The following is a 14,419-nucleotide window of genomic DNA, read 5'->3' as shown; positions in this document are numbered from 1 at the left end:
CTCATGCCTCTTTTATGGGAAACACTTGTTGTGGTAGGAAACTGGGAGGAGATGGATGTAGCAGGGAGGAGATGAGGGGAGAAATACAGGTCATTTGTGTCAATCAGCGTATTAAACTCAGACCTATGTACCTCGCCCACCACGGAGTCTAAAAATGTTTATGAAGTGCTAAGCAGATACAGGGGAAGGAGTCGGTTATAGAGAAGGGACAGAAATATCCCATCAGTTCAGAGTTCCACCGCAGCTACTCCTAGGTCGTCTCAAGCCTGAGTGACAGGAGTTAACATTTGCCATTTACCTCTGGATGCTGGGAGTGAAGGCCAGCTCTCCAGAATTGAAGAGTGAGAACTTACCCCCGCGGTCCTTCCTTATCCCGTAGAAATGGGTCGAAAACTTCCTGTCCAATCAGCAAAGACAGGAAACTACAACTTAGGCCCGTCACGTGCACTGCATCTGGTTCTCGGTGGGAAGACCGTGGCATGGTTTTTATGGCAGCCACACCGGCAAGACTCAGCGTTTCATCCACGTTAACTGTGGCAGGAATAGAAATTTCTAATGGAGGATTCCAACTGTCAGTATATCACGCAAAGGCCAAGCCCCAGATCACATTGGGAATCTGCATTTGTCTTCAGAACCTCAGAACCCAGTCAGGGTCCTCTGACGTCCCAGAGATGTCTACCGCTCTCTTGGTTCCTGTGAAGAGAAAAATGAATAGAACAAGTCGTGAGCATGCTCAGTGGGAATTAATATCTCACTTTTCTTCTCAGAGCATCAGCTTTCTAAAAGAAAATCTATAGGAAAAAGACCCGAAGCCAAGAGTGTAGATAACTGGCTACTCCTCCCATGCAAGGCCACTTTGTGTAAACACCTAGCAGAGGACTCCGAAAAGCACTGGGAAGGCATTATTCCCTGGACAGCGTTTCTTTCACACATGTCAGGAGTGGATGTTGGGGTCAGGCTGGTCGGGACAGCGTGGTCGGAGGACGGATCGCGGCCAAGTTCACAGCATGGTCCTGTTTTTAGATGTGTCTATTCCGTACAGTGAATTAAAAAAAAAAAACAAACAAAAACCTATTCAGCTACAGAATGTTTTTAAAATATTTCTAAAACTCAGAAGTTTTATAGATTTATCGAGTTGTATCCATACAGAAATTCCTTGTTTGAACCTTATGACATTTTATTATATGTTGATGAAGAGCAATGCATGATAAATCAGAGAAGAAGGGATGACGCGCTGAAGTATAATAATTTGTGACTCGTTGTTGAAGGTAAGAAACGGAAGTGACAGCAGTTCACCGTTACTGGGCACATACTGTGGAACTCTGCTGCCAAATCCGATCTTCTCTCAGAATAATGAGCTCTACCTACGATTTAAGAGCGATGGTGCAACTTCCCGTCGTGGGTACGAGATTATCTGGACCTCATCGCCCTCCGGTAAGACACTTACTTGTACTTTGAAAGGCAAAGCAATGTAAGTGAGAAGAACATAAGGCATCTAATAGAAAAAGGCCATGCAAAGTGACTTGATCTTTTTAGCCATCTGTCTACTCAATTCTTTTCTGATTAAAATAGAGATTTTTTTTTTAACAATGAAAATACAGAGATTCTTTTTAATTCTACTTTTACTCACCGTTTCTATAACTATTTTTAAAGAATATACATTTACATGTAAATACAGATAAGAGACTATAACGCTTTTAAAAGTCATTTATGAATTCTGATTTTGTCACATTTTTACCTTTTGGTTTGATCATCAAGGTAGTTCTCTGAGAATTAAAAAAAAAAAAGGTTTAGCAGAAGGCGCGTTACCAACACATTCTCGTGTGTATGCGAGCAGCGGAGCTCTTTGCAATCCCTGTCGTTTCTTGGCAGTCCTGGAGCTTAATTGCTTTTTTTATAGGACAGTAAGTTTCTTCCTGCATTTTTAGTTGGTTGTTTATCAAGTAACTCAAGGCAGGTTAAGTCATGTCAATACCTTTAACTCAAGAGAGGAAGAATATCTTTATGAAACATCCTCAAAAATACCTAAAAAGTTTCAAAATAAGAATAATAAAAATGATTCATTTAAAATGGGCTGAGAAACAAAAGGGTTCTATCAAGACAATCATAGATAATGAAATCTTGGCACCTAAAGATGCTTAAACGGTGATCTCCAATGCTTTCATTTTACAGATGAAGAAATAAGACACCAAATTAATGTGTTGCCCAAAATGTACAGCTAGATTGTGGCAGAGGCTGGACTAGACACCAGTGCTCAGCCAGCCAGCCCAGACTTTCTTCTTGTTTTCCTTGTGCTTTCGTCCCATGCAGTACCATGTCTGGAACCCCAGGGCTATATGGTCTAAATAATGACAGTTGTACACAAATTAACAAACTGAGCAAGTTGACACCAACACTTACAGAGCTTTGGCTGGAAGTATGGCAGTCTTGGAACTGTCAATTATAAGCCTGGTAAAGTCAGTATGATGATAATGCTTACTGCCGAAACCTCCGATAACACGCTTCTGTTTGTTCAGCCCTGGAATTTCACTTTTCATTTTACTTTACCCACGTCATCATCAACTCACTGCTTGCAGCTCTACACCATCAGACGTATATAACAACTTTACTCTCCTACAGTTACTTTACCCAGGTCTTGGTTTTTCCCATGGTGTTTTCCGCCCAGCATTTTCACAGAACAGACCCTGAGGAAGTTGTCCCTAAGTCATGACATGCAGGGAAAGGAATATGTGGTGGAGGAGGGGTGGAAGGGAGGAGGATGGGGTGGGGGGGGGGGGGGGAGGCGGTGAGGGAGTGGGAGGGATTTACCCCGAAGAAGGAACAGGAAAAGGGTTCTTGCCTCCAGAATTCTTGCATATCTCAGCACCTTAAGAAAATGACAACCTTCTTAGTGCCGTACAAGCACACCAAAGCACGCGGGCTGGTTTCTTACTTTGTTGAATGAAATTTCCTGCAATTATTTCTCACGCAGGCTGTGGTGGAACTCTTTACGGAGACAGCGGCTCATTCACTAGCCCCGGCTATCCGGGCACTTACCCAAACCACACTCACTGCGAATGGGCCATCATTGCTCCATCTGGAAGGCTTGTCACCGTCAGCTTTTACTTTATCAGCATTGACGATCCTGGAGACTGTGTCCAGAACTATCTCATACTCTTCGATGGACCAGATATTAATTCTCCATCCTCTGGACCGTATTGCGGAGCAGTGAGTAACACAGATTTTTCGAATTTCCATATATTATGTTTAAATAGTGAAAGTAACAGTATATACTTTTAAAGGCAGACAGGCAAAATACAAAGCACAATGCACTTTTACAAATTCGGTACCATTTTTTGACTTTTCTTTTTATTTTGAGAACATGAGTGCCACCTAGTGGGCATTGTGTTAAATTAATAGTAATACCAAACAACTATGCATCAGAAGTTATCTATGCAGTTAGTTAGTTTTACAGACTTCCTAGGAGTCCCTGCTTGCACCTACCTAATCAGAATCTCTAGGGAGGATTCCTGGCACGTTGTTTTTTAAAAGCTCCATATGTGATTTCGGTGCACCACTCAGAGGTGAATACCCGTATTTGTTTCTGTAGGAGTAGAGCTTTAGAAAATTTGGACGCCTGGCTCCATTTCAACTACTTCCTGTTGAAAATTGTGGGAATTCTTTGCAGAAGTCCACAGAGACAGTGAAGATTGGCTGGGTGACTAGTATGGTTGTTTCTGTAAAGTTTTGATGGCCTAAATCTTTCCTAAATACCGTTAGAATTCCGACATTGACTCAGCATTGCTTGCATCTGCCCTCACGACCCTCTCATTTTATTGAAAGTGGACACTTAACAGAGATTTCAAGAAGGGAAATGTGACTTCTGATGACAGGATATGTGCTTCTTACTGTTCTGTTCTTTACCCATTTAGTAAAGCTTTCTAATCAAACAGAACAGAATTACATTATCTGGAAATCTAGAGAGTTTTTAAAAAATATGGCACTGTTTGTAAAATTGATGTTATTTTCAGAAATATCAGAAAATTGATCAAAATTTCCAAAGCCCTTGGAATTCTGCCATATATTCTTTAAAACACATTTCTTTGACTCTATTTGCATACACACATATATCATAGTTTTATGGTGTGTTCTTTTTACTTACTCATATATCGTTAACTTCTTAACATATCAGTAAAAGCACTGGTGTATCATAATTTAATCAGTGGATGGTATTCTATTGCAATGAGTACAGCCTAATTTATTTAACGAAGCCCCTCTTGTTTATAGACAACAGTTGGATAAACTTTCTGGTAGCTATCTCCTTATATACAGAGTTAATTACTAGGGCAGAAGTTTTGGTCACTTGGCTAGTTGATACTGTGTCATTGTTATTCACAGGAGATTCACATAAAGATAACCCAGTAAATGTGTCACATTTAAGATTCAGAAGCTGGTTACTTCTTTATAAACATTCCCAGAGAGAGTGAAAGGGACCATTTTAACAGCACCATAATTTTATATCTGCATTGTGGTTTCGTTTATTTGTTCTCTTTTGGTTTTGGTTTTAAGTGACTTTCAAACACACGGCCTCGTTTGATCCCCACAGTGACAATCCCACGAGGTGGAAAGAATAAAGATGACCTGGACTTTGCAGATAAAAGACAACTGAGGCACTGAACCAATGTCACATTAAATTGTGGTCTATAACCAGATGTTAGTTTTTTAAAACTGTCGTTTACAGTATTTTCCCAGTTTTACATTTTGATAAATGTGGACACAGTCTCAAATGTAATTGTTCTTTTTAAAATTAAAGATAACACTGATTTCTTTAGCATTTAAGGTCCAATATAGTTCACTTCCAGTGTGATGGTGGAAGTCACTCCTTAGATTGCTAATCACATGCTGATTTGAAAATGTTTTCTTTTATGATAAAATAAATGTCATTGTTCACAGGGAAATCCTGTAACACTCTCAGTTACAAAACTGAACATCTAGAAACAGGAAACATTAGGAGAATCAAAGAGTTTAAAACTTTTGCTAACTGTTCACCCGTTTGTCAACGTAGAATAATAACTGGAAATTTGGGAGCAGATTAAAATGGAAAGAAAAATTGCATGCACACGAGAATATACAATATTGTACATACTTTCAATATATCTCTTTGGAAAAACAATTCTCTGTGCTGCACTCAGCTGAATAATTTATTCTCTTGGAAATGTGTGTGTTTTGATGGCTCTTGGGGAGGACCCAGGCAGTGAGGCCTCGCAGAATAGAGGAGCAGGCCCCGAACTGCAACTGTGACCCGGTGTGGACATTCCTGCCTCCAGGACAATCTCAACGGAGTGTCTAGTTTGCTGACTTACTTGGTTCATAGTTTGCCTCCTCCGATTACAATGTAGCTTCAGGAGAGCAAAGCCTTCAGTCTATTGGGCTCATTTTTTTTTTTTTTTTAAATTCCCCAGTGCTAAAAATAATGCCTGCAACATAGAAGTCTCTCGATAAATATTTGTTAAATAAATGATTAGGAAATGAGAAAAAGCTGAGACGCATTTACTACCCCCTCCTCCCCCAAACATAGACTATTCCACAGAAAGAATATGAAAATAAATCACCAAGGGAAACTATAGGTATTAAGGGGAGACAGTGGTATACTTTACTCGTAGGATCGTTTTAGTTGTAAATATAAGTATGTATTTTCACCAAAAAATGAAAATTTCAGTAAGAACTTGAATTGGAAATTCAGTTTTTAATGACAATTTTACTGATATAATTCACATACCATACAGTCCATCTACCATCTACTTAAAGTGTACGATTCAGTAGCTTTTTGTAGATTCAGAATTGTGTAGCTATCATCACTGATCAATTTTACATTTTCATTACCCCCTCAAAGAATCTTTGTATCCATCAGTAGTTACTCCCCATGTCCCCTCAATGCCCAACCCCAGCAATACTTTTTATATAAAATATTTATATTCTTAGCAAGATTACTTCTAGGCATATTATGTTTACTGTAAACTTTTTGCTGCTTTATGTAGTACATTTTTACTATGCTAACATTTCTAGGAAAATGTTCAAATTTGTGAAAAATATAACTTATTAATTACTTCTGTGTTCCCTCCATCTTAGGACACTAACATAGCTCCCTTTGTGGCCTCCTCACATCGGGTCTTCATAGAATTTCACGCGGAGTACGCAGCGCGCCCGTCAGCAGTACGCCTGATTTGGGACAGCTAAACGCGCGGGGTGTGTGTTTGCCCAGGCTCTCCCGCAGCAGCCGCCGGATGTCCTGCTGGATGGAGCTCTGCCATCTTGATCCATGACCCCTGCCTGTGCTACCGAGAATAATTTGTAGGTGTATGTTTTTCACCAAAGCAGATGTGGAATCGATATCTGAACATTTTTTTTGAACATAGAATGTAGTAGTCTTGGCTGTCCACATCATCCTTCTAATATTTTGAACTGAAATTTTCTAAAATTCCTTATAGACTTGGAAATGATTGACATGTGTTATAAATTTTCAAAATGATTTTCACTGTGAATGTCAAGTTAGGAGTAATAAACATGATTGCATTGTACACAGATATGCTGCATTAATTTTTAACTCTTTTAGTCTTACACTGTAGGGTACACATAACTTTTCAAGTTGCATTTTTACATTTTGACGAGGTACATGAAACCTTCAGGGTCAGAAATGGAGCCAGGCTGCCTGTGTTTGGATTTGCTTCGAGTTAAGGGCTTAACTTCTTTGTGCCTGTTTCTGTAAGTACCACCATTTTCTATTCTTAGCTTAACAATCCAAGGTGTGAAGTTATAATAGTTGGACAACAATTTCATAAAGTCTTCTGCTGCCTTTAACAAAGCAAGAGACTTTACGTTAAATGTGCAAAGTTAGGTCTTATTAAGTGAATGGATGAAGTTGTGGGAACGTGTTATAGTGTTACTTCATCATACTCAGACTCAAAAGCCAGAGAAATTATTTCTGCACACAGAGCCATGTACATATTTTTACCTTAAAAATTCCTGCTTTCTTTGACTCTGCATTATGGATAGATATCATCAACCCTATGGATGACATGCTATTGGAAAGAACTGTGAACGCGGCGAGGAGCACCATCCAACTCAAAGGGTCTTGACGAGCTGGAACAATGGACTAAAATTATTAAGATGGAATTTGATAGGGGTTGATAACTCTTTTATCTAAAAACGAATCATAAAGCTACAGCATATGGAGAAAGTTAAACAATAACCTATGAAATAACAGGAATTTGATCTGAAAGCAAGATTAACATATGCAGCTCTAAAACAAGAGAGGGTTTGATCTTAGATTGCATGGTTAGAGTAAAGGAATCTATGTCATTTTCAGTCAGAGAGATACGATTTCCTAGGAAGCATATTAGGATATTTAGGAGGCGTATGCATCAAGTTGAAGAAAGCATAGTCGATATTATTATGTAATTTTAAAACTGAAAACTTAAAATGGAAAAGACATTTTCTCCTATTTTTTAAGTTGCCCTTTCAATTTATTATTTCGTTTGCTGTGCAGAAGCTCTTTTGCAGAGCTACAGTTTAATGTAGTCCTGCTTGTTTATTTCAATTTTTGTTGCCTGTGCTTTCGGTGACTTATCCAAGAATTCTTTGCCAAGACTGATATCAAGGATTTTTCCTCTATGTTTTCTTCCAGGAGTTTTATGGTTTCAGGTCTTACATTTAAATCTTTGATCCACTTCAAGCTAATTTTTGTGAGTGATATAGGATAGGGGTCCACTTGCATCCTTTTGCAAGTAGATATCCAATTTTCCCACTACTGTTTATTAAAGAAATTGCCCATTTTATGTTCTTGGCATCCGTGTCAAAAATTAATTGACCATATATGTGGGGGTGTGTCTCTGAGCTTTCTATTGTTTCACCAATCTATACACCTGTTTTTAATGCCAGTATCATAGTTTCGATTATTATACTTTGTACTATCGCTTGAGATCAGGAAGTGTGATGTCTCTACCTTTGTTCTTCTTTTTCAGTAATTCTTTGGCTATATGGGGTCTTTTGTGGTTCCATATAAAATTTGGGATTGTTTTTTTTATTTCTGTGAGAAAAAAATGCCATTGGAACTTTAGGATTTCATTGACTCTATAGATCACTTTTGGTAGTGTTGGCATTTTTCACAATATTAATTCTTCCAATCCAAGAACAGAGTATCTTTCTAATTATTTGTGTCTTCTTCAGTCTCTTCTGTCTTACAGTTTTCAGTGTATATGGCTTTCACTTCCTTCGTTAAATTTATTCCTAAGTATTTTATTGTTTTTGATGCAATCGTAAATGGAATGCTTTCTTGATTTCTCTTTCAGATAGTTTCTTATTAGTATATAGAAATGTAACTGATTTCCGTATGTTGAGTTTGTACCTTGCTACTTTACTGAATTCATTTATTCATTCTAGCAGATTTTTAGTGGAGTCTTTAAGGTTTTCTATATATAATCTTACGTCATCTCTCATTAGTAAGATCCATCTCATTTCTTCTGGTCTGTTGTACATTTAACTCATTCATTTATAAATGTTATTGAGCATTTACTATGTGACACGGACTAGGCACACCTAAGATAAAGTGATGAACGAGATGGCCATACGATTCCATCGACCATCTCTCTACTTCAGAAAGCCTCCTTCCCAGCTCCATCTTGTGGGGTTTCCTGAACCAGTCCCAAGGCAAAATCCTCACTTTCCTTATCTGGTGAAACTTACATTTAGTCAGCTCCCCAGGTCTAGTGTCTAAGTGGAAATTTTCCTCCTCCCAGATTGCATCGCATAAAGCTCCATTGTTAGTGATCGGACCCCTGGACAGACTAACAATCAACGAGCCGGCACTGGCATAGGCATCCTGGGTGTTAAAATATTGAGATACACAAAAATGCTGCTTTCAGGCTATAGTAGAATCCAAAAAGCCATAATGTGAAATACTTGGGTCTGAGGGGTGGGGAAGGGGTAGTCTTAGTTCGACGTTAATGGAAAAGGATATCCCACATGGGTCTGAAGGAACCGAAACAAGCACAAATCTAAAGAAAAGGAAATGTCTGCTGTCCACAGCTGATCATACACTGAACTAAGAAAGCCTCACGGTCACCTTCTAACCCTATTGTACTCCAGATGAGAATGGGAACGTAAGACACCCTGTTAGAGAAGGAGCAGGACAGGGGACAATAGCCAAACCCCAATACCACCTCCTCCTCAAGCGTCCTCAGGATCCAGCAACCAAAGGGCTAATGCCAACACAGAAGGGGCTTTCAGACTCCATTCCAGCACTACCTGGTGGCCATTCTGATTCATTTCTCCTGGTGATACCCACCCCTCCATGCTCACAGCCTGGGAACCCAGAACTGGAGAGGAGCCAGGCTTACACCTGCCATCTGATCTCCCTCATCTGGCCTTCAGGGAACTGGCTGAGATAGCTCACAAGAGGCCAGCCACCACAGGTCTCTCTGGACCCAGTGGCATGTCCTGGCATTTTAGGTACTCTTATGAAGAATGGCCAGGAGACAGATGGGGTTGATGGCAGTTTGGGGCTAAGAGGTGCCCAGGATATGGGTTCTATTTGACATAATTTCCTATTAAATTTCAACTCCATTGAGTAGAAAAAATTTGATAAAAACATGTCGATCACTCACCAAGGGAACACTAACACCATTAATTTTATTAAGAAAAATGAAAACTAATATCTATATAATATTTGCTCTATGCCAAGCATCATTCTCATATATCACTCACTGAAATAATAAATCACCCCGTTTTATAGATGTGAAAAATGAGATACTTAAAAGTTATATAAAACTTGAGAGACAGAGCTATGATGCTAACCTCAGCCCAAGAGAGAGCCTCCCATCAGACCTGAAGAATTAGGTGCGAACTTATTAAATATGACAATCAAACTGTCTTCATATATATATATATATATATATATATACACATATATATATATACACATCTTCTTTAAAAGGTTGACACTGTTACATGACCTAGAAAAATTTTTAATGTAATTTGTTAGTTTTGTAAAAACTTAGAGATTATACAGCATCAAAATTAATGTTAATAGAAGAAAATGTTTTTATTTACTCAGACCGCAAGTCATCCCATGGCTATTCATTTAATGAGGGAAGTTATTGGAAGAAAAATGGTAATTGTTGAATATTTGATGAAAAATGTGCTTTTCAAATTTTAATTTGGTAACTATGACACTTACATTTATTATAAATGCAGTTTAGAGAAAAAAGGCATTTTAAAATTTGATGATTTATGGAATTTCTGTGAATTTACCAGTTGTTATAACGTAGTGTGCCTTATTTGGACAAGGCATCTTCCATACACTATCTTTGACTGGGCCGGGGTGGGGATAGTGCATTTCTAATGGGAAGTATTGAAGCATAGACTGTTAAGCATAGAGCACTTGGCAGTGATGCTACAAAAATGATTTAAGCTCTGATAAATACTGACTTTTCCATGCAGGACTGGCTACATAATTTGCAAGGCTCAGTGCAAAAGGAAAATTAAGGGTCCCTTGTTTAAAAAGTATTAAACATTTCAAGATAGTGACAGCGGAGCGTTAAACCAATGTGGGGCCCATGTAGGTGTGGAGCTTTGCGTGACTGCACAGGACGTATGTTCAGGAAGCTGGCCCTGTTTCTGTGTCACAAAAATCTGGAACTTAGGGACACGTTTCATTAAGATTTGCACTGGTAAAATGATGAGAATGAGAAGAGAATTACAAGGGAGTGATAAGAATTTCTGGAAAACAGGATGTGAACGGAAGCATGCAGACAAATGAAAGAGAAATTACAGCCCAAATTAATTTCAAGTGGGAAATGCAGCAGAATTGGGAATCGACTTTCCAGGTGTTATCTGGATGTGGGGCTGGCAGGTGCAGTGTGACAATGGTGAGACCAGAAGTAATAAAACTGTATTAGTTGGTGCTCACAATTCATCGTTTCCCTCCACCAGCTAAGGCAGTTTAGAGAATAAAAAAAAAAAAAAGGCAGTTTAGAGATTACACGCAGACATAAAACTTGGCTCTTACCTCTGAAGAAATTTAACAAACAATCCAGGGAAAATTAATGCTGACCTAGGAGGTAAACAAATACATAGCAACAACAGAAGAGCTACATCAGCTATATAGAAAAACCCGCTCAGACCTTCATGCTTGAATATGAAAGGACAACCAAGAATCACCAGATGGAGAATTACAGTAGCAAGAGTGGAAAAAACTAGGTAAACAAACATAAAAAGGATACTTGAGGAAACACAATTTAGTAAACAGATATTCCAGCAAGACATATACAAATAAATGTCTGTCAAAACCCAGGAACCAAGGGAAATCACACATAATCAGTCAGCTGGAAGGACAGAAAGGATCAGTTTAAGTTAGAGCAGTAAGTTAGTGAGTTCCTAAAGTCTTAAAAAAAAATAATTCATTGGATTTTAAGCAATGGAGAGGAATGAAAAGCTGCAAGATCGTAGAGATCCGGTAAGGAAGGTTACAAGAAGAAAAAGAAAAGCAGAAACCCTCGTAAGAAAACAGCGAAAACTGTGTAATAAAATCATCATTCGACATAAAGCAAATTAAAACATGACACAATTTTGAGTGTATTATAAGAAAAGCGACGTCATTTATGTGTCCTGGTATTTTCCCCTTCATGTGACACAGAGGTCCATGGTTGAGAGCTGAGGACACATAGACCACCATGGAGTTTTAGTCTTTGATGAACTCTTAATATAGAGGGAGGCACAACGGTGGATCAGGAACTCATGGTAGCAACTTCTAATAAGTGGATTCGCAGATATAGAAGCAGGATATCAAGAGAAAGTTCACTTTGTTGTAGCCGCCAGCCCCCGAAAGACACACGAACCGCCAGGAATCAGTGAGTCATAGGAATCACACTCTTTATTCAGCCAGCTGCATCTGCCAGGGGTACGCAGACCCCAAATTAAGCAGCCCTGAAATGTAGAGGGTATAGGGTTTTTAAGCCCCAAATCCCATTCTTCATTCTGTCTGAACACAAAGGGCTATTTTTCTCCTATTCACTACCTGTCAACCTATAGGTCGGGGTGTGCAAGCGGGGAAGCACAGAAGCAGAAAGCTTGTTATCAGAATGTTATGTCCCTATGATCAAAAGCCTTTTGTTCCCATGGCGATAGTCAAACAGCAATTTCCTATAAGTAGTAAATCTCAAGTAGTCATTTTTCAGCCACCACAACTTCTAGGTTCCCCAGAACCCAACTTTCCTTACCACTCGACCTCTGCAGCCGCTTCCTAAAGGTCTCGGGTTCCGCCCACAGCACTCTGTGCTTCGACCTAGGAACTGAGCCTGCGCCAACACTAGTGCGCACGCGCCACCTCTTGTCCAATCAGAATCCCAAACCCGGATTCCAGGTGGGCGGAATAACCTCAGGGTGGGGCGGAATCACAGAGCCGGAGAACGCACGTGATTGGCCGGCCTCAGGTACTTGTTCTTTCATGGGCGGAGCCTCGCTTGAGGCCACGTCTAGAAAACTGTTCTCCTAATTTGGGAAGGGCTGGGCGCGCGCCGGGTGTGGAGCTGCGCGTGGCCCCGAGTGCGCCTGCGCGGAGCGCCGGGACAGGGCGTGTTCCTCGTTCGGGTGCGCGTCTACCTCAGGCGGGCTGCGGTTTTCCCTCCCCGCAGTCGTGCGCCCTGCGGGACCCCGTCATTTCCACGCCCAGCCTGCTACGTGCCGCTCTCCGCGGTGAGTGTGCGTGTCATTGCACTTGAGTTTGCGTGTCTGCGCGCGGGCGGAGTGGTGCCGGACCCTCGCCGCTCCACTCCCCGCCCCATCCTCCTCGGTGCACCCGGACCCTGCCCGCTGACGCCCACTTTCCAGGGCCGAGGAGAACCGGAGGGTGCCATCTGAGGTTCACTCCTTTTTTCCCTTGCTCCCTCCCGGCCGTCGCCCACGTGCTTTGTTGTTGTCGTTTGGTACAGATCATGTCCAAGTCTCTGAAAAAGTTGGTGGAGGAGAGTCGGGAGAAGAACCAGCCGGAAGTGGACATGAGTGACCGCGGCATCTCCAACATGCTGGATGTCAACGGCCTGTGTGAGTTCTCGGCAGGGTCTTAAAAGCTGGAAGGGCTTTTAAGTTTTACAAGTGACTGCCGGTCGTGGTGTGAGAGGTTGTCATAGTTTACATTCCACCGCCTGCTTGTAAACATCCCTTGTCAAGACCGTAGAAAGTTTGCAGTCAGAATTTGTTCTGTTTTGATTGGAAATGACCATGAGACCGGGGCAGGAATCACACAGAGAGTTGCTGCTGTGCCTCAGCACTTGTCTGTGTCGATTTACAGTATTTGGGTGGGTTTCCCACACAATTTACTTGATAGCCACTTTAGTTTTTAGTTGAAAATCATTTTTGAATTCTTCCTACCTCCTAATACAGTCTTTGGCCCTTGAACAAATGCCACAGAAAAGTTACGTGATAAGTAATTGTGCCTAGAGTATGTTCAGCATTTCTTGACACATTACCTTTTTCTGGGTCTTTTTTCTCCTAACTTATAGTTCAGACTTTTGTTATCTTCTGCTTGTGCTACTGTGATGTCTTCCTAACGTTCCTTCTTGGGTCTAGTTTCATTGCCCCTGTGGTTAGTATTGTGACTTACACTGCTGTTTTCCCGTAACACATATTATTGTGTTACTCTCTAAAGGAGGGGTTGCAGATTCAAATGCCTGCGGGGTCAGATGAGGATGGTCATTAACGCCTTAGTATTTCATGGGAAGGGGGCAGCTGCTACACCTGGTGCTCAGATCCAAACAATTGTTACCACCTGGGGACGTTGGCTCAGCGTTGCTACTTTTTTTTTTTTTTTTTAGAAAGTGGGAATCCAGATGAAATTTCCTTAATTTTAGAAGTTGGCAAGGAATTTCAGTATTTGAAAAATACTTTATAAAGATGAAACAAGACACTCTTCATGCTAAATGTGGCCTCAGTTTGGACCTTCTCCCTTAAACAGAACTCCTGTTTAAGGGTTGTTCATTACCAACAGTAATGCTCCAGGTGCCTTGGCGCGACATGCAAGGCCTTCCTGAATCTGGTCACATACTTTAGCTCCTGTCTCTACCATGCATTTGGTGTCCCAGCCATGCGACTTCATTGCCCTTCCTGAACCTTGGCACACGCTTTCATGTCTGTGTATCTTTACAAGTGTTTCCTCCCTCTCCACTCTTCACCTGAAATCCTTCCCTTTTTATCAAGAGTCAGCTCAGATATCATAGCCTAAGTGAAGCTTTCTCTATATCAAGCTGAGATAGTCACTCTCACTTCTGTGAAGTTGGTTATGCCTTGTTTCATGACAGGATTGTAATGTGTTTTTAATCTAGACAACTCTTCTCCATTGGGAGACTGGAGGGGCTGAAGCTGTATAATAGTCATATTGGCCTTCTTT

General features: G+C 40.6%; 2 protein-coding genes across 6 annotated transcripts in view; both read left to right on the top strand.

Moving 5' to 3' along the window:
- The window catches only part of CUBN (cubilin), a 248,376-nt gene extending 241,815 nt beyond the window's left edge, over positions 1 to 6,561 (top strand). Inside the window, 3 exon segments of the mRNA XM_023533142.1 lie at positions 1,269 to 1,434; positions 2,972 to 3,207; positions 6,109 to 6,561. Coding sequence (XP_023388910.1) covers positions 1,269 to 1,434; positions 2,972 to 3,207; positions 6,109 to 6,216 — 510 coding nt within the window. The 3' untranslated portion in view covers positions 6,217 to 6,561.
- Positions 6,562 to 12,553: 5,992 nt separating this feature from the next.
- The window catches only part of RSU1 (Ras suppressor protein 1), an 88,113-nt gene continuing 86,247 nt past the window's right edge, over positions 12,554 to 14,419 (top strand). Inside the window, exons 1-2 of one of the 5 annotated variants that reach the window (XM_023533101.1) lie at positions 12,554 to 12,735; positions 12,966 to 13,077. In XM_023533101.1, coding sequence (XP_023388869.1) covers positions 12,969 to 13,077 — 109 coding nt within the window. In that variant the 5' untranslated portion in view covers positions 12,554 to 12,735; positions 12,966 to 12,968. The remainder of the gene's footprint in view (positions 12,736 to 12,965; positions 13,078 to 14,419) is intronic. The other 4 variants (XM_023533100.1, XM_023533102.1, XM_011364362.2 and 1 more) reach the window with 4 other exon arrangements.

This window comes from Pteropus vampyrus, unplaced genomic scaffold (assembly GCF_000151845.1).
Source record: "Pteropus vampyrus isolate Shadow unplaced genomic scaffold, Pvam_2.0 Scaffold96, whole genome shotgun sequence".
Classification (NCBI taxonomy): domain Eukaryota; kingdom Metazoa; phylum Chordata; class Mammalia; order Chiroptera; family Pteropodidae; genus Pteropus; species Pteropus vampyrus.
This window is presented reverse-complemented; position numbering and strand designations above follow the sequence as displayed.